The 19,696-nt window shown below is 42.7% G+C and overlaps 1 protein-coding gene across 1 annotated transcript in view; it reads left to right on the top strand.

Annotated features, from left to right (window-relative positions):
* Positions 1-786: 786 nt before the first annotated feature.
* skap1 (src kinase associated phosphoprotein 1) overlaps positions 787-19,696 on the top strand; it is a 402,040-nt gene continuing 383,130 nt past the window's right edge. The window contains exons 1-2 of the mRNA XM_078224498.1: positions 787-1,227; positions 14,875-14,980. Of these exons, the coding sequence (XP_078080624.1) occupies positions 1,191-1,227; positions 14,875-14,980 (143 nt within the window). The 5' untranslated portion in view covers positions 787-1,190. The remainder of the gene's footprint in view (positions 1,228-14,874; positions 14,981-19,696) is intronic.

Genomic DNA, 19,696 nt, shown 5'->3' on the forward strand with positions numbered 1-19,696 from the left:
CCTAACTTGCACCAAATCCTATTTTCCCATCTTTCCCTGTGGCTCACTGATCTAAATTGGTTCCTGATCCAGCAGTGTATCAAACTGAAAATTTTCATCCTTGAGTTCAAGTCTCTCCATCGTCCTTCCTGCCCCACCCCCATATGTGTAACCCCCACCAGCCCGACAAACCTTGGATTTCTCTGTGCTCCTCCAATTCTGGCCTCTTCACATCTCCCTTAACCCCCTCTATTGGGGATTGTATTTAGCCATTCATAGACATAGAGACATAGAAACCCTACAGTGCAGAAGGAGGCCATTCGGCCCATCGAGTCTGCACCGACCACAATCCCACCCAGGCCCTACCCCCACATATTTACCCGCTAATCCCTCTAACCTACGCATCCCAGGACTCTAAGGGGCAACTTTTAACCTGGCCAATCAACCTAACCCGCACATCTTTGGCCTGTGGGAGGAAACCGGAGCACCCGGAGGAAACCCACGCAGACACGAGGAGAATGTGCAAACTCCACACGGACAGTGACCCGAGCCGGGAATCGAACCCGGGACCTTGGAGATGTGAAACAGCAGTGCTAACCACTGTGCCGCCCCATTCACACCGCAGACTTTGTAATTCCCTCTATAAACCCCAACATTTCTCTCTCTCTTTTTGCTTTCAGACTCGCTTCAAATTCTACTTCTTTAACCCAGTATCTGCTCATGTAACTCAGTGTCAAACTCTGATAACCGGCCCGCGAAGCGCACGTTTGTTATGTTAAAGGCGCTAGATAATGCAAATTTAAAAACATATTTCCAATGCAATGGGCTTTCTGGACGATATTTATACCTTGTGTCTGATGTTCAAAATTAATGCATAGCGTGAATTTTCCATGAAGGCAGCGTCGCTTTAAAGAAAATAATTTCGGTAGCCAAGTCTTTGGTGGTTGGATCTGTCAATTCCGGTTTTATTAATTAGTAACTTGCATTTTGCATTGAACCCTTTGCAGGCACACCTGAAACATACGAGGAGCCACACTTGCTTTTTTAAATGTAGTGCAGCAGGCAGCTTGCTGCAAAGTTTCATACACAACTGTTGCAGCCTTTAACCCTCTCACGCCCTCTAACAAAATTGATCTCGCCTACTTCGCTTTCCGCTATAACTACCGGGGTTTTCCGCTTGTAACTGTCTCGGAACACAGGGTACCTGAGCCATGGCCATACCCGAGGAAATCAGGAAACTATTGGAAGGTAACATTCTAATCTGAAATTTCAATTTATGTGTTAAATTCTGCTCCTTTTATTCGGATCAGTAGTGAAGGGGCTGAGGCTGAGTAATTTCCCCGGTGTCTTTCTCTTCGCCTAAACTAGGAGCAGTTTGCACCCTCTACGGGTTGATAGATTAACTCGTTAAGTATTTTTTTTGGAAGGGCAGCGGTCTACTTTGACTAGAAAGAGGCATGTTTGGAGGGGGAAGGGGAGCTGTTGATATGCCCAGTTTTCCACCTCACTCCTTCCGGAAACGTAGTTTGTGTATTTTAATGTTGGCTTGAAAATGTTCTCTTAAAATGGTCACTATTCAGTGCTGATAGTTTGAGAATTTGTTAGAGTGTGTCTATTAAGTCAGAAGACGTCGGAGCAGAAGTAAGCCGTTCGGCCCATTGATTCTGCTCCGCCAGTCAGTTGACACAGTGGTTAGCACTGCTGCCTCACAGCGCCAGGGACCTGGGTTCAAGTCTGGACTTGAGTCACTGTCTGTGTGGAGTCTGCACGTTCTCCTCGCCTGAGTTTCCTCCCACACTCCAAAGATGTGTAAATTAGGTGGGTTGGGTATGTTAAATTGCCCCTTAGTGTCCAAAGATGTGTAAATTAGGTGGGTTGGGTATGTTAAATTGCCCCTTAGTGTCCAAAGATGTGTAGGTTAGGTGGACTCGTGGACATGATGGGAGGCTCGGCCTGGGCTAGATACTCTTTTTTGGAGAATTGGTGGGTTTCCTCTGGGTGATCCGGTTTCCTCCCACACTCCAAAGATGTGTGAGTTAGGTGGATTGGCCATGTTAAATTGTCCATTAGTGTCAGGGGAATTAGCAGGATAAATATGTGGGGGTTACAGGGATAGAGCCTGGGTGGGATCATTGTCAGTGCAGGCTCGATGCGTTGAATGGCCTCTTTCTGCACTGCAGGGATTCTATGGTTCTATCATGACTAATCTGATAAAGCCTCAACTCCATCCCTCCACAACCGCCATCCCTCTTGATTCCTTTACAGATGAAAAATCTGTCAATCTCAGCCTTAAAACATACCTAATGACCCAACCTCTATCGGTCTTCGCGTTAAAACATTCCACAGATTCACGATCCTCTGAGAGAAGAAATTCCCGCTCATCTCTGTTTTAAATGGATGACTCCTTGCTGTGAGGTTATCCCCTTTGGTCCCAGACTCTCCCACAAACATAGAAACACAGAAAACAGGAGTGTGTGAAGGCCATTCGGCCCTTCGAGCCTGCTCCGCCATTTATTTTGATAATGGCTGATTATCAAAATCAATATCCTGATTCCCCCCCCCCCCCCCCCCCCCCGCCCCAAATCCCTTGATCCTTTTAGCCCTGAGAGCTATATCTAATTTCTTCTTGAAATCTCACAATGTTTTGGCCTCAACTACTTTCGGTGAGAGTGAATTCCACAGATTCACCACCCTCTGGGTGAAGAAATTTCTCCTCATCTTAGGCCTAAAAGGTTTACCCCTTATCCTCAAGCTAACACCCCTAGTTCTGGACTCCCTCAGCATCGGGAACATTCTTTCTGAATCTACCCTGTCTAACCCCGTTAGAATTTTATACATTTCTGTGAGATCCCCTCTCACTCTTTGAAACTCCAATGAATACAATTCTAACCGACTTAGTGTCTCCTTATATCCCAGACCTGCCATACCAAGAATCAGCCTGGTAAATGTTGGCTGTACTCCCTCTATAGCAAAGACATCCTCAAATAAGGACACCATACTCCAGATGTGGCCTCATCAATGCCCTGTACAATTGCAGTAAAACATCCCTACTCATATACTCGAATCCTTATGCTATGAAGGCCAACATACCATTTGCCTTCTTTACTGCCAGCTGTACCTGCACACTTACTTTCAGCGACTGATGCATGAGGACATCTGCTATGTGAGACCTTGTTGAAAGCCTTCTGTAAGTTAGAATAAACCACATCCACTGGTTCTCCTTGCTCAACTCTACTAATTACATCCTCAAAGAATTCCTATAAATTTGTCAAGCATGATTTCCCTTTTTGTAAATCCATGTTGACTTTCTGATTATACCAATGCTTTCCAAATGCTAAGCTATGAAATCCTTGATAATGGACTCTAGCAACTTCCCCTTAGGTCACTGGTCGATAGTTCCCTGTTTTCTCTCTACCTCCCTTTTTGAATAGCGGGCTCACATTAGTTGCCCTTCAATTTGCTGGAACCAGTCCAACGAACTTTGGAAAATGACCACCAATGGAACTACTATTTCAAGATTCACTTCCTTAAGTGCTCAGGGATGAAGATATCAGGCCTGGAGATATATCCACCTTCAATCCCATCAATTTCCCTATAACTATTTCTCTATGGATGCTAATTTCTTTCAGCTCCTCACTAAAACTTGTTTCTCTCAGAATCTCTGGTACATTATTCATGTCTTCATTTGTGGAGACAGAAGCAAAATACAAATTTAGTTCTTCAGCCATTTCTTTGTTCGCTGTTATGAATTCTCCTGTTTCTGACTGTCAGGGGCCTACATTACTTTTTGTCAATCTTTTTCTCTTTACATTCTTATAGAAGCTTTTACAGTCAGTTTTTATCTTCCCTGCTAGCTTTCTTTCATACTCTATTTTCTCCTGTGAATCAATCCCTTGGTCCTCCTTTGCTGAATTTTAAACTGCTCCCAATCCTCAGGCCTACTGGGGAAACATCATGTCAGCATCTACTCTGTCAAGTCCCCTGAGAATTCTATATGTCTCAATAAGGTCACCCCTCATTCTTCTAAACTGCAATGAGTATAGGCCCAACCTATTAATCTCTCCTCATAAGGAAATCCTTCCGTACCTGGGATCAACCTCGTGAACTTCCCTGGACTGCCTCCACTTGGGGCTCAAATGGATTGTTTTTCTTCGAACTCTCAATAGGCACACAGTGAAAAATCCTTTTGCCTGGAGGGTTGGGGAGAGTTTACAATCATTTTTTTTCTTTGTCCTTTATACATGAATAGGAAGGGAATAGATGGATATGGTCCCCGGAAGAGTAAGGGGTTTTAGTTCAGTCGGGCAGCATGGTCGGTGCAGGCTTGGAGGGCTGAAGGGCCTGTTCTTGTGCTGTAATTTTCTTTGTTCTTTGAAATTCTACAATATATTGCACCTAATATACATTGCCTTTTAATGTAATATTCCCCAAAATATTTCACAAGCGTTACCAGAGAGAATTTGTGACTGAATCACGTGAGATACTGAGAAAGGTGTCCTGAAGCTTGGTTAAAGATATAGGTTTTAAAGGAGGTTAGAGAGATGGAGATTTAGAGAGGGGATTCCAGAGCTTGGGGTGGATGTGAAGGTGCGCTGCCAATGGTGGAGCGATTAAAGTTGGCATGTGAAAGAGACCAGAATTAGACAAGTGATTTTGTTGGGGATTTGTGGAGGTGAGGTTTTAGCAAATATTTGAAGTTTAACAACCTTTGGAAATAGAATCATAGAAGCACTACAGTGCAGAATGAGGCCAGTCAGCCCATCGGGTCTGCACTGACCACAATCCCACCCACGCCCTATCTCCATAACTCCACCTATTTATCCTGCTAATCCCCCTGACACTAAGGGACAATTTAGCATGGCCAATCAACCTAACCCTTTGGACTGTGGGAGGAAACTGGAGCACCCGGAGGAAACCCACGCAGACACAAGGAGAATGTGCAAACTCCAGACACAGTGACCCAACCTGGGTCCCTTGCGCTGTGAGGCAGCAGTGTTAACCAGTGTGCCAACCTGCCGCCTGACTGGGAGTCTTGTTGGGGAGGAATTTGACAAATGGTTAACCGAGGTTAAAGTGCAGTAAGTAGTCTCACAACACCAGGTTAAAATCCAACAGGTTTATTTGGTAGCACGAGCTTTCGGAGCGCTGCTCCTTCATCAGGTGACTCACTTTAACCTGGTGTTGTGAGACTACTTACTGTGCCTACCCCAGTTCAACGCTGGCATCTCCACATCAGAGGCTAAAGTGGTGAGGCATTTGTCTAGTGACAGTTCCCTGGTAAAGATTGGATTTGGGGAATCCAACATTTAATTACAGAAAAAAATACTATCTGCTTAAACCGGTGTCAAGTGGCAGATGAATAATTATTTTCAAAAAGTTTGAATAGAATAATGCTGCATGAAAGCAGGTCATTCAGCCTATTGAAGGAGTTATTCTGTTGGTCGTACTTCCTGCAAGGCATTGCAAGCATTTCCTTTTCTTGGATTTATCTAATTATCTGTCTGTTTTGATCACCCTTTTTGTCCAGTACTTTCAGCTCAGAATGTTTTTTGAAATATGAAAACAGTTGACAGGGGTTGGTTGTTTATTCAAAAACAGAAAATGGTGGAAAATCTCAGCATGTTTGGCAGCATCTTTGGAGAGAGAATAGAGCCAATGTTTCGAGTCTGGCTGACCCTTCACCAGAGCCCTTTTTTCCCAGGCCATCCTGGTGTGGGAATGGAGGTGTAGAGGGATTGGACATCTATGGTGAGGAGGAGGTGGTTTGGGCCAGGGAACTGGAAGTTGTTGACATGGCGTAAGGCATCAGAGGGATCATGGATGTAGGTGGGAAAGGACTGGACGAGAGAGAAAATGGAGTCGAGGTAGGAAGAAATTAATTCAATGGGGCAGGAACCGGCTAACACGATCGGCCTACCGGGGTAGCTCTGTTTGTGGATTTTGGGAGGGAGGTAGAAATGGGCTGTCTGGGGTTGGGAGACTGAGGTTGGAAGCTGTGGAGGGAAGATCTCTGGAGGAGATGAGGTCAGTGACAGTCCTGAAAACAGTGGCTTGATATTCGGTGGTGGGGCAATGGTCCGGGAGAGATAAGAGGAAACGCCTGAGAATTTGTGCTCAGCTTCTGCGAGGGGTCATCCTGACTTGTGTTGGCTCTATTGTCTCTCCACAGATGTCGTCAGACCTGCTGAGATTTTCCAGCATTTTTGTTTTCAGATTCCAGCATCTGCAGTATTTTCCTTTATCTTGGTTGTTTATTATTGTGTAGATTGTGTGAAGGCAGTGGTGTAGTGATATTGTCACTGTCCTGGTAATCCAGAAGCCCAGGGTAATGCTCTAGGAATCCAGGTTCAAATCCCACCATGTTAGATAGTAGAATTTTAATTCAATAAAACATCTGGAATTAAAAGCCTAATGATGATTGTTGATTGACGTAAAAACCCATTTCCTTTAGGAAAGGAAATCTGCTGGGCTACATGTGACTCTTGACTGTCACAATGTGGTTGACTCTTTAATGCTTTAGCATTGTATTAAACCACTAAGAAGCCTAAAAGGAATAAAACTGGAAGGATCAAGGATCAACCTAAACACCAGAAACAACAACAACAAGCTCAGCCCAATTGATCCTGCAAAGTTCACCTTGCTAACATCTGGTGCTTGTGCCAAAATTGGGAGAGTTCTCATGGAGTAGCCTGACATAGTCATATTCATGGAATCATTTTGCACAGAAAATGTGCCAGACACCACCATCACTGGGTATGCCCTATGCCAATGGTAGCACCATACCTAAATAATGTCAACCTGGTGAAGCTACAAAACAGGACCATATGTCAAATAGCACCATAGCTAAGTGATTCCGCAACCAATGGGTCAGATTGAAGCTCTGCAGACCTGCCGTATCCAGTCATGAATGGTGTGGACAATAAAATGACTCACTGGAGAAGGAGCCTTCACAAATATCTCCGTCCTCAATGATGGGGGAGCCCAGCACATCAGTGCAGAAATGGATGATCCATCTCGGCCTCCTCCAGGATTCTCTAGCATCGTAGATGCCAGTCTTCAGAAAATTCAGTTGAGTTCATGTGATATTAAGAAACAGCTGAAGGCACTGGATACTGCAAAGGCTATGCGCCTTGACAACATTCCTGCTATAGTACTTGTGCTCTAGAACTTGCCACATCCATAGCCAAGCTTTTCCAGCACAACTACAACACTGGCATCCACCTGGCAATGTGGAAAATTGCCCAGGTATGTCCTGTACACACACAAGACAAATCAAACCCAGCTAATTACCGCTAATTACTCTCAATCATCAGCAAGGTGATGCAAGGGATCATCAAGTGGCACTTACTTAGCAATAACCTGCTCACTGACACTCTAGGTTCTGCCATGGCCACTCTGCTCCCGACCTCATTACAGCCTTGGTTCAAACATGGAATAAAGAGCTGAACTTTCAGAGGTGAGGCAGGGATGACTGATCTTGATATCAAGGCCACATTTGACCAAGTGTGGCATCAAGGAGGTGGAGCTGGAATCAATGGAAATTGGGGAAAACTCTTCGCTGGTTGGAGTCAAACATTCATAGAGGAAAAAAATGGTTGTGTTGTTGGAAGTCAATTGTCTTAGTTCTAGCACATCACTGCAGAAGGTCCGCAGGGCAGTGTCCTAGGCCCACTACCTTCAGCTTCATCAATGACCTTCTTTCTATCATAAAGTCAAAAATGGGGATGTTCGCTTTGTTCAACGCCATTCTCATACTGATGCAGCAAGTCCTAGATAATATCTAGGCTTGGGTTGACCAGTGCCAGGCAGTGACTATCTCCAACCATTGCCCCTTGACATTCAATGGCATCGCCATCTCTTAATCCTCCTTTATTAACATCCTGCGGGTTAGCGTTGGCCAGAAACTGAACTGGTCTAGCTATACAAATACTGTAGCTACAAGAGCATGTTAGAAGCTAGGAATCCTGTGGTGAGTAACTCCTGACTCCCCAAAGCCTGTCCACTCTGCAGAAGCACAGGTTAGGACCGTGTTGGAATACTCTCCACTTGCCTGGATGAGTGCAGTTCCAACAACCATCCAGGACATAGCAGCCCACTTTATTGGCAGCCTATCCACAAACATTCACTCCTTCCAACACTGAAATACAGTTGCAGCAGTGTGTACCTTCTACAAGATGCTCTGCAGGAAATTTGGCAGCAACTTTCAAACCCACTACCATGTAGAAGAACAAGGGCAGCAATACATGGAAACAGCCACCATCGGCACCATCCCCTCCAATTTGCTTAACATTCTGATTTGGAACTATATTGCCTTTCCTTCAATGTTACTGGGTCAAAATCTTGGAACTCCCGAACAGCACTGTGGATGTATCTACACCATGTGGAGTGCAACTGTCCAAGAAGGCAATTCACCACCTTCTCGAGGACAATTGGGGATGGGCATTAAATTCTGGCCTACCCATGAATGAATTTAAAAAATATATATAATCTGATGCCTCTGTTTAGAATCCTCGGCTGGCTTTGTTGTGGGATTCAGGGGATTGATACAGCTGTGCAATGGCATGGTCCAGAGCTCCAGATGCTGTCCCCGGATATGTGAAGTTAAACAACTCGGGCATGCCACAGGCACCATTGCAAGAATTCTGTTCCCACTATTGTAATTGGCTTATTGATGCAATATGTTTATATACTCTAGCTGGTTTACTTTTTGGGTATTGACATTTTCTGAAGTTTGGGAATGGATTATCCACAGATTGTCAATATTTGGAGGATTTCCATAACACTCTGAATCACTTCCCTTGTGGGCTATTGAATCAGGCCAGTCACCAGACAATTATGTCTTAAAGTTGAAAACTGAATGTTGGAAATATGTGGCAGATCAATTGTACTGAAAGATCCACTAATCTTTAAGAACAACCCTTGATCAGAATTCATCTGAAACATCAGCTGCATGTCCTTTTTATAAAATATATATATAAAAAAAACATGCCTGTAGTTTGTTTCTTGCTTGCTGTATATTATTCTGCTGCTATGTGGTGAGAATTTACACGTGATTTTTGCTCTTGAAGAAAACACATGCTAGAGTACATAGAAACAAGATTCAACCCTTCCAGCTGTCCTTTTGGTTTAGAACCTGGTTGTTCTGTACTCCATTTACCTGTCTGTTCTGTAAGCATTTAAACATACCAGTCATTTTGGCACTTTGAATTGACCATAGCTGCATTGCCTTTTGAGGGAGAGTTCCAGACTTGCATTGTTTTGTGTGAAGAAGTGCTTCCTGACAGCACCCTTTGAATGGGCTAGCTCTAAATTTAAGGTTATGTCCCCTTGTTCTGGACTCTCCTCCATTAGAAAAATAGTTGCTTAGTTTCTCCACCCCATCAGGTTGTTTAATCATTTCAAACACTTCAATTAGATCATCCTTCATGTTCTGCACTTAAGGGAACTATGCCTTGCCTTTGCACCCTGTCCTTATTGTAGGTTTACCCTTTTGCTCCCGTATCATTTCTGGTGAATCTGTTCTGCACTTCCTCCAAGGTCAATATATCCTTCCTTGGCTGGAGTGTGCAGGCACTTCACATGGGATCTAACCAGTGCAATGGTGACATATCTTTGACCCTGTCCGTTTTGAGATGAAAGCTAACATTTTAATGGCGGCCGTTAGTTTTTGTTCAGCTACTGTTTGCAGATTGGAAAATGCTTGTGAATAACTAGCTTCAAGTTTGTGGTTGAGAGAGGAAACACGTTTGGATATTCTGTGCTTTGGGGCAGTGATGTGGCAAGGAGACAATGGCCTAGTGGTATTATCGCTAGACTATTAATCCAGAAACTCCACTAATGTTCTGGGGACCCAGGTTTGAATCCCACCATGGCAGATGGTGGAATTTAAACGCAATTAAAAATATCTGGAATTAAGAATTTTACTGATGACCATGAAGCCATTATCGATTGTCAGAAAAACCCATCTGCTTCACTAATGTGCTTTAGGGAAAGAAATTTGCCATCCTTATCTGGTCTGGCCTACATGCGACTCCAGAACCACAGCGATGTATTTGACTCTCAACTGCTCTCTGAACAAGGGCAACTAGGGATGGGCAATAAATGCTGGCCAGCCAACAATGCAAATCATACAAACCAGCCTCCCGTCCATTGACTCTGTCTACGCTTCCCGCTGCCTTGGCAAAGCAGCCAGCATAATTAAGGACCCCACGCATCCCAGACATTCTCTCTTCCACCTTTTCCGTCGGGAAAAAGATACAAAAGTCTGAGATCACATACCAACTGACTCGAGAACAGCTTCTTCCCTGCTGCTGTCAGACATTTGAATGGACTTACCTCGCATTAAGTTGATCTTTCTCTACACCTAGCCATGACTGTAACACTACATTCTGCACTCTCTCATTTTCTTCTCTATGAACAGTGTGCTATGTCTGTATAGCGCGCAAGAAACAATACTTTTCACTGTATGTTAATACATGTGACAATAATAAATCAAATGTCCATGTCCCAGGAATGATTTTTAAAAAACGGTTCCAGGAAATTGGGGACTTCAGTGGGTAGCAAAATTTAAAACGAGCACTTAGCTTCAAGGTTCCGGGAATAGGGGTCATTCACTGTTTGGGCTGGAGGCTGGTGGAGAGGATGGGTTGCTGCATGAAAGAAGTGACTAGGTTAACTCTGGCAAGCGAGTGATGGCACAAGTGCACCCTGGGAATTGTAGTCCACCTGTCAAGTGATACAGACCGTTATTTGGCTCGAGCCGCCTCGGGGTCGGAAAGCAAGGCCCAGGCTCTGAACCAGAGAATAAAACCAATCACCAATCCCCTAAAGAAACAACCAGCTAGCATTTGGGGAACTTTTCACCACTCAAGGATGTCCCAGGGTGTACATTTTAAAAGTATAGTCACCGTTATAAAGCAGGAGAAGTGGCAACCAATTTGTGCGCAGCAAACTCCCACAAAGGCACAGCCAAGTCAAATATACACACCAGGTTTTAATTCTGAAATTGCGGGTTAATTTTGTTAACATTCATTGCTGCCCTACGAGGTGTCTGCCATTTTTGTGAAGAAAAGCTTTTTGAATTTGTTTTCTTGAGCCCGCGCCAGTGACAGGTATCTAACTTTTGATTCTGTGACAGGTTGTTCTCGTACATTAATGAATATTGTTTCACTGAATACAGTTTAAATTTCTGCTGCTGAAAATTGAGTCACGGAAATGTGTTTTCAGTGACGAGGTTGACTCACTGTTTGGTGGGGGAGTGGGTGGATATTCTGAGTCTCGAAGTCTTTGTAGTAATTCAGGGACAGTGCTGTTTTTGACAGGAAACTTCACCGGCATATTTTAAAGTGTTGGTGGTCTGCCGATCTGCCGAGAATGAAAGACGTTTCAAGTTGCTCTATAACAGCTGCGTGTGCAGCAGGTTCTTCTCGCTGACCGCACTGCAACTCCGTGAATTGAGAAAGCCGAACACTGGCATTTTCAAACATCCTACTTGATCAGATTGTTTCTGACTTTGTGAAGGTTGCTTTTTGATTTGGTCTCTTGTTTCTTTCTCTCCTATTTTCATTATGACCGACCAATTTTATCCCTCATCCATTTTGCATACTTTCTCATTAATTATGCGCTTGCATGCTCTGTCACTTCACCTTTTTTCTTCATGGCGCTGGATGTTTTATTGTCAGCCAATGAAGAACTTGTGGTGTTGTGAAAAGTGCTATATAAATGCAATTTTTTTCGAGAGAGGGTGAAGGGCTAAAGATATCCTGGTGTGATGCTCTTGGCCTGAAGCTATTTCCAACCACTGAATATAGTGACCAGCTGCTGCACTTATTCTTTTATTATCAGAACTATAATCAATTAGATTTTACAGTGGAATAACCTGGTGATCCAAGTAACGTCTGAGCAGCAAAGCTCAAAAGGTGATATCTGATCAGCTTATCTGGAAAGTTGGAGATCTCTTGGGTGTTTTAAACTTTCTTTGCCATATATTGTAAAGACCTGTCTGTAGAAATGCACACTTCCACGTCTTCAGGATATCCCAAAATGCTTAATGGGAAAACTCAACAGCCAATTGGTGCATGGCATGGATCATCAGATAATCTGTTTGGCTGAGGGATAAATATTGGCCAGAAGAATTCCTCTGTCCTTGAATAGTGTCCTGAGATCTTTTATTTCCACCTAAGAGCAGGAGCTTTGCTTTAACATCTGATCTGAAGATAATGATGCCAACAGTGCAGCACTCCCGCAGCACTGACGACACCAGCAGTGCAGCACTCCCTCAGCACTGCATTGAATGTTAGCTTAAATTTTATGCACAGCCTCAAGTGAGGTTTGAATACAATCTCCTTCTACATGATCTCATTCTGATGCAATCATGCAATCCTCATTACTACACTTTCCTTCCTGCACACTCCCAATGAATTTGATTTAATTAACAGCAATGACATTTCACAAGAAGGATTGCTTAGTCACAATGTAAATTGGACCTGATCAATTTCTATTACAGAAAATGGCTCTAATGTAGAAGACATTTAGTTTCTGAGTGAAACTTTTGGACGTTTTTTGTATTAACCACTTCCTTAAGACATGAGGCAAAGTAACTCTTTCAGCTGCACTTTCTCCAGTGATATTTTTTCTCTACATTTCTACTGAAAGCTCTTTAGAAGGGGACACTCCAGCAGATAATAGCTGAACGATACAATATGACAGCCCCTAAATTTATTGTTTTTAAGAAAAGGACTTTCATTTATATAGTACTTTTCATGACTACTGGAGTCCTAAAATGCTTTTATGGCCAATTAAATACTTCGAAGTGTAGTCACTATTTTCCTACCTCATTCCCTTCCAGCAGCACACATCCCACTGGCAAAATTAAGAGATGTTGATATGTCTCTAGTTACTTAAACTCACTTGTCCGGACTCTAAAGCACCAACCCAACGAAACATTTCTTCTTGGAACTAAGCTGTTAGCCCCCAGCTATGAGACAAATGCCACAGATGGATTTCTAACAATCTTCTCAGCAGGCTTTGCACTGCTGGCCTAACCAAAACTCCTCTCCTCCCTCCGGTGGAATCATCACAATTTCAAACTGTCTGCCTTTCAAAATACATTCCTCACCTGGCTTTATTCCATCAATCTGATATCCAGTGGATAAAAGCAAATTACTGCGGATGCTGGAATCCGAAACCAAAAGAGTAAACGCTGGAAAATCTCAGCGGGTCTGACAGCATCTGTAAGGAGAGGAAAGAACTGACGTTTTGAGTCCAGATGACAAAGGGTCATCTGACTCGAAACATCAGCTCTTTTCTCTCCTTACAGATGCTGTCAGACCTCTGAGATTTTCCAGCGTTTCTCTTTTGGAATCTGATATCCAGATCCAGGTTTGAAACAAGGCAACAAGCCAGCATCTAAAACACACTGCTGGTCTCCTTCTGTATTTTTTTAACATAACTCGCAACTTGGCAATCTCACAGCTTAATTTACAAAACTACTGTGCCTGGATAAATATTTATTTGTACAAATTTCAACTAAAAATAAAACTGATTTGCAAATCTTTATACTGGAACAACTTAGTCATTCTTCCACAACTTGGTCCAAAAAATACATAACATTGAATTAAAAACACTTTTTGAAATTTTGTATACATTGTGAGAATTTTCTCAAGTGGCTTGACTGTGCTTCGTGAAGTGAACATTAAGTACTTGGCAAATGGACCAAGATATGTGTTTAAATGTGCTTGGGTCAGAGCTCCTTTCCTGCTTAAGGGATTTGAACCACCTGGAATTGTGTGCAGTAAAGGTCAATGAGAAGGGGCTTGGACCCATTGGGATTCTGCACAATGGTGAATGGAAAGGGTTTATGCCAGTTGGGATCCTGTACAAGAGTGAAGGAGAAAGCTAAAATAGGGGATACTCTAAGTCTTGTACCATGTGCTTGACTTTTTAACTGCCCTCTGAAGTGCACTGGCAATCACTTTTGGCTACTTTGATCCACCACTTTGAAGAAAATCCATCATTTTCTTGGGGTAATTGACGATGGACAATAAATGCTGGCCTTGCCTGTGACAGCCATATTCTGAGAATGCCATGACCATTTCCCCATTTCTTGAGTTGGATTATTCCAAGGCAGCGCAGTATCAATGTGTTGTGTTCTTCAGTCAGATGCAGCTGTTTTATTCTAAACATTTTATCCACATGTCATCTGAATGTTTTAGATTTGTTTCTGTCTTGTTTATTTGTTCTTTAAAAAAATCATCCTTAAATTCTTCATGACCCTAATGATGGATGAAGATCAATCGTTTTTATGTGCATTAAAGGGTTATGATCTGTCTAAGCAATCCTGCTAAAAGAAATGCAATTTATTGAACTATTCCCATGACAACTTGATTAATTCAGTAAATTATTTGGTAAAACTGGTTATATTTCCTTCTGGTTGTCTTTCCTTCCAAAGTTACTGTTTTTTAAAAATTTGATTTGACTGGTACTGTCTGCCATCTGGTGCCAATACTACATGGTCACTTTTGAAGCATGATCCCAGATGGTGTGGTGGGGTAATTGGCCATGAGAATAGAGAAGATCTGGAGGAGATTTGTAAAATAATTTGGGGTATTAGTTGGCTGAATAAGGCAAAACACTCTCCAGTCGCAAAAGTTCAGAACCCCTCAAACAACATCACTAAAGCAAATAATCTGGTCATGTGGGTGCTTGCTGTGCACAGACTGATGCCATAATCCTGCATTACAACAGTGAGTACATTTCACAAAGTGTACTTCATTGTCTCAAAGCACAACCATGAAAGGCACTATATATATGCTTTAATTAAAATGCTATCTTAAAATAGCACATGTTAAGTGACTAACAACTTTTGAATTTTTCTTTTCTGCCTCCTGTGGCCAGACTCTGAATACTTTATAGGTGAAGTTCTACAAGGTGAAAAGCTCAGCAAGAAGGCAAAAGATAAAAGAGAGGTACTCTTAGAAGGCTTCCGCCTGGTGAAATACAAGTAAGTGGGATGCTTCATGGTAAATTAATTTGTCACTCTACATAAGTAGCTTGCAGCTTAAAATTGAAAGCTCTGGATGGACTGTGATGACCCAAAATCTTTTGCAGCAGTTGCCATTTGGTGGACAAACTGGGTGGAAGTATTCCCTTTTAACTGTAGATGTGCAACTGCTGATGAATTTGGGGTGCTGCATTTCATTCCTGTTTGCTCTCTTCTGAATAAATAGAACTTGCAGTGCAGAATTTTCGGCACACAACAGCCCATTTGGCCCAACTAATGTTTTAAGCTCCGTATGAGCCTCTGCCACCCTTTCCACCTTATCTATAGTATTCCTCTATTCCTTTTTCTTCATTATATGCTACAACTCTGCCTCAAATGCAGCAATGCTATTTGGCTCACTACTTCACATATTAGCAAGATCTACATTGAGTAGAGAATTTTCTCCTGAATTCTTTATTGGGGTTCACTTGCGACTAACTTGTATTTGTGATTGTCTAGTGTTGGACTTTCTTTCCCACATGTGAAAAAAAATCTTGCTATATATTCTGTTATCCCTATTGAACCCCTTCATGAATTTAAAGACTTCTTGGGTCACCCCTCAATGTTTCTTTTAGAGGATTGGTTTTGTACTCTGGTCTTTGCCCTTGACAGAGGCCAAACTGCTATTAAGCATAGTGAGCAAGCAGCATGTTGATACAGAACCGCTCAACTCCACTAATCTCTCTATTATCTAACATTTGGATGCCTTTTGTCCATGCTTAAACTTGCCTATGCCCTATGGCATTAGAGCACATCAAAAATGATAGATACTTGTATGTATTTATTTAAACACATTTGCTCCTGACGTACAGCTGAGTAAAATTCAAACAAATGGCAAACTGGGATGGGGTAATATTGTGACAGCTGAGCAATAAAATGAGTCAACTTGATTGCAGAAGTAGTGTCAGATAAAGTTCAGTCTGGATAGGAATTGGGTATTATATGCTGCTAGACAAATACGGAGTGCTGCTAAATTAGCAAATGGATGAAGATTTTGAAATACTATTAGTTGTCTAGATTGCTGTTCTACATTAAACAATGTCCTTCTTTCTGTCAATCAGAGCATCTTACCCAGGCCCACCCCCTGCCCTATCCCCATAACCCCATGCATTTATCCTGCTAATCCTCCTAAACTACACATTGTTGGACTGTGGGAGGAAACCAGAGCACCCGGAGGAAACCCCACAGACACGGGGAGAACGTGCAAACTCCGCACTGACTGTCACACAAGGCTGGAATCGAACCTGAGGCAGTAGTGCTAACAACTGAGCTACCATGCTGCCCAATCTTTTCTGATTTTACATTCTTGTGACGTCCTTTGGATTATTTTACTACATTTAACAACATTATGAACATTAAGTTGTATTAACTTAGATACTTTTTAATGTGAGAACAGCAGTTAATTTTCAGGTGCATCACAGAGTCAATAGTTTTCATTTTTGATTGGTGAAGAGCTACTAAACTTTGTATGACTTCCTTCCGTTTATATCCACCACAGGAACTCTTATCTGTGTGTTCAGATCAGTCTCTTGTTGCTGCTCGGTGCATGGCTTTTGCTGAAATGATTGTTTCTGTTGACCTTGTTTCCATAACCATGACTGTATTCTAGTCCTCAGCAAGGTGTGTTTAATGCACTTTTTGTTTCCCATTATTGAAACATTAGACAACAGGGGGAGAGATTTCCTCCTGTGCAATAAAATTACTACATAGGTGCTTACAATTTTGTCCATGAAACAGAGAAGTAAGTCTTTGTCCAAAGTGGCTTTTCAGGGTATTGGGCAAAACATATAAACATTACATATTCAATGCAAATGAGTCAACAGCCATCCAGCTTTCAATTTTAACAAATTAATTCTTGGCATGTGAACATCATGATCCAGGCTTGGTCCTTGTGGTGAAGGCATTACATTGGGCTGGATTAATTGAAGTTGTTTGGTTCACCACACTAGCCAGGGATAAGCTCACTTCCTAGGCATGTATTGTCTTTTGAATTAATGCCCTGTATCCTGGCCACCACTACTGATCCTTTAGAGAAGCTCTTAGCCTAACATTGCCCTCTGATACGCCTGGGTTGATCATACTGATCAACTCATGTTATGCGATCCTTGGCTTTATGAGAAAGCAAAGTCATCCTAAAGCTTAGGAAATAATTTGGTGGAATAAAGAGAAGCTGTTGTCAGTGGCAGGAAGATCAGTGCAGAGGACATCAATTAAGGTAAAGGGTAAGGCGATTGTCACCCTCTGTCTTCCTGCCACAGGGGCAACAGCCTTAGCCCCCTCCCGCCATCTCTGAAACCTGTCATTGAAGTTGCACCCAGTTTGTGGTTTGAAAACCTAGTTGCTGCAAACCGAGAGTTCTTAAAGGAGGATTCCAGCTCATTACCACTGTCTTCAAGAGGAAAAAAACAAACAGCCACAACTGCAGCGTGACTGCTTCAGTGAGAAGCCAAAGGAGCAGCAGCCTCTGAGGAAAGTGGCTTTCTTGCTGTGAACAAGCGTTTGGACAATCTATTAAAATTTTTCTGACTATACTTTTTTAACGTGGCCAAGTTTTAACATCTGATAGCTTGTAAAGTTTTAATTCTTTTTGTGCATGCCTGGAGAAGTTGTGCTTGTGTTTTTTATGCACGAGTGAGAAGTTGGACATATGACAATGTTACATTTTTTTCAAAATCAAATGTTGTACTAACCGAGCGAAGTCCATTCATCCCTCTTAACCTGGTTGTAAGTTTTTTTTCATAAATGACCCAAATTGGTAGATTCAAGGATAAGTTGAAAGGATAACATTTTACAAGGTGATTAGAAGGAACAGGCAGAGGGATTCAGTGGCTAGCTCTTGTTAAGAGCAGATGTGATGGGCTGAATGACTTCCTCCTAAGCTGTATCTCTCTTCTGATTGATCCTAACTCTCAATCTTGTCACTGTTTGGGATGAGATACAAAGAACAATACAGCACAGGAAACAGGCCCTTCGGCCCTCCAAGCCTTGGTCCAACTAGACCAATCGTTTGTATCCCTCCATTCCCAGGCTGCTCATCCCTCCATTCCCAGGCTGCTCATGTGACTATCCAGGTAAGTCTTAAACGATGTCAGCGTGCCTGCCTCCACCACCCTACTTGGCAGCGCATTCCAGGCCCCCACCACCCTCTGTGTAAAAAACATCCCTCTAATATCGGAGTTATACTTCGCCCCTCTCACCTTGAGCCCGTGACCCCTCGTGAACGTCACTTCTGATCTGGGGAAAAAGCTTCCCACCGTTCACCCTATCTATCCCCTTCATAATCTTGTACACCTCTATTAGATCTCCCCTCATTCTCCGTCTTTCCAGGGAGAACAACCCCAGTTTACCCAATCTCTCCTCATAGCTAAGACCCTCCATACCAGGCAACATCCTGGTGAACCTTCTCTGCACTCTTTCTAACGCCTCCACGTCCTTCTGGTAGTGCGGCGACCAGAACTGGACGCAGTACTCCAAATGTGGCCTAACCAGCGTTCTATACAGCTGCATCATCAGACTCCAGCTTTTATACTCTATACCCCGTCCTATAAAGGCAAGCATACCATATGCTTGCCTACAGATCAGTGAATGTTGCACTTGGGATTAAACCATGAATCCTGGACTGTACAGTAAGATTAAAATTAAATGCAAGATACCCAGTCACTTACAGTTTTCACAGAATTCAATCACCAAGACACCAAAAATCCCAAATACATTTAAATGACATGGAATTTAACTTTGATTAGTGGCAGCGATTATGCCCACCTGGCACATGTATCCCTATTATCAAACAATATATCCTTGCTCTTCACAAGCAAAGCCAAAATTTAACTAATAAACAGATTGCCATTCTCCCTCTTGGGCCCTTCTGACATTTATCCCCATGTTCGCATCTGAAATGGAAGCTGTCTTTGTAAACTTGCCATATTGTTACTTCCTTGGCATATCCAGTCTAAATCAGAAATTGTAGCTCTGCTGTATGTGGCTGTCCCTTAATAGCCCAAGGGAACTGGAGCAGCAATAAATACTGCCTTCCATTGCTAACGTGCAACAAAATTGATATGTAGCACAAAGATGCTTCACAGAAGCATATTCTGGAAAATCTGTGACGGCCAAAGGAAATGTTTGATCCAAGGGACTTCAGAGAAGGTTTGGGAGGGTTTTGCAGGGCTTGAATGGCTCTGGAAATTGCTGTCAATAGGGGCAGGATGTGGAGGGTCAGTCATCTCTTCAGTTGTAGCATCAGTGCCCATTCTTTTGTTATGTGCTTAAATCCATTACTGTATGACAGAGATTTGATTTGATGACGGTATGAATGCTGCCAACATTAATATCTGACATCTGAATACATTCCTCCTGGGTCTGACTAGTTCCCTGAGGGTGTCAGATAACATGGACATCCAGATATAACATCACTACTCTATAATACAGCATCCACAAGATTTATGTTTTTATTTGTTCATGGGATGTGGCTGTTGCTGGCTCAACTAGCATTTATTTGCTATCCTTAATTGCCCTTGAGAAGGTGGTGGCAAGTTGCCTGCTCGAACTGCAGTCAGTGTGGTGTAAGAACACCCACAGTGCTGCTAGGAAATTACTTCCAGTATTTTGACCCAGTGACAGTGGAGGAATGGCGATATATTTCCAAGTCAGGATGGTGAGCGATTTGGCGGGTAACTT

The sequence above is a fragment of the Mustelus asterias genome, chromosome 11, assembly GCF_964213995.1.
Source record: "Mustelus asterias chromosome 11, sMusAst1.hap1.1, whole genome shotgun sequence".
Lineage (NCBI taxonomy): Eukaryota > Metazoa > Chordata > Chondrichthyes > Carcharhiniformes > Triakidae > Mustelus > Mustelus asterias.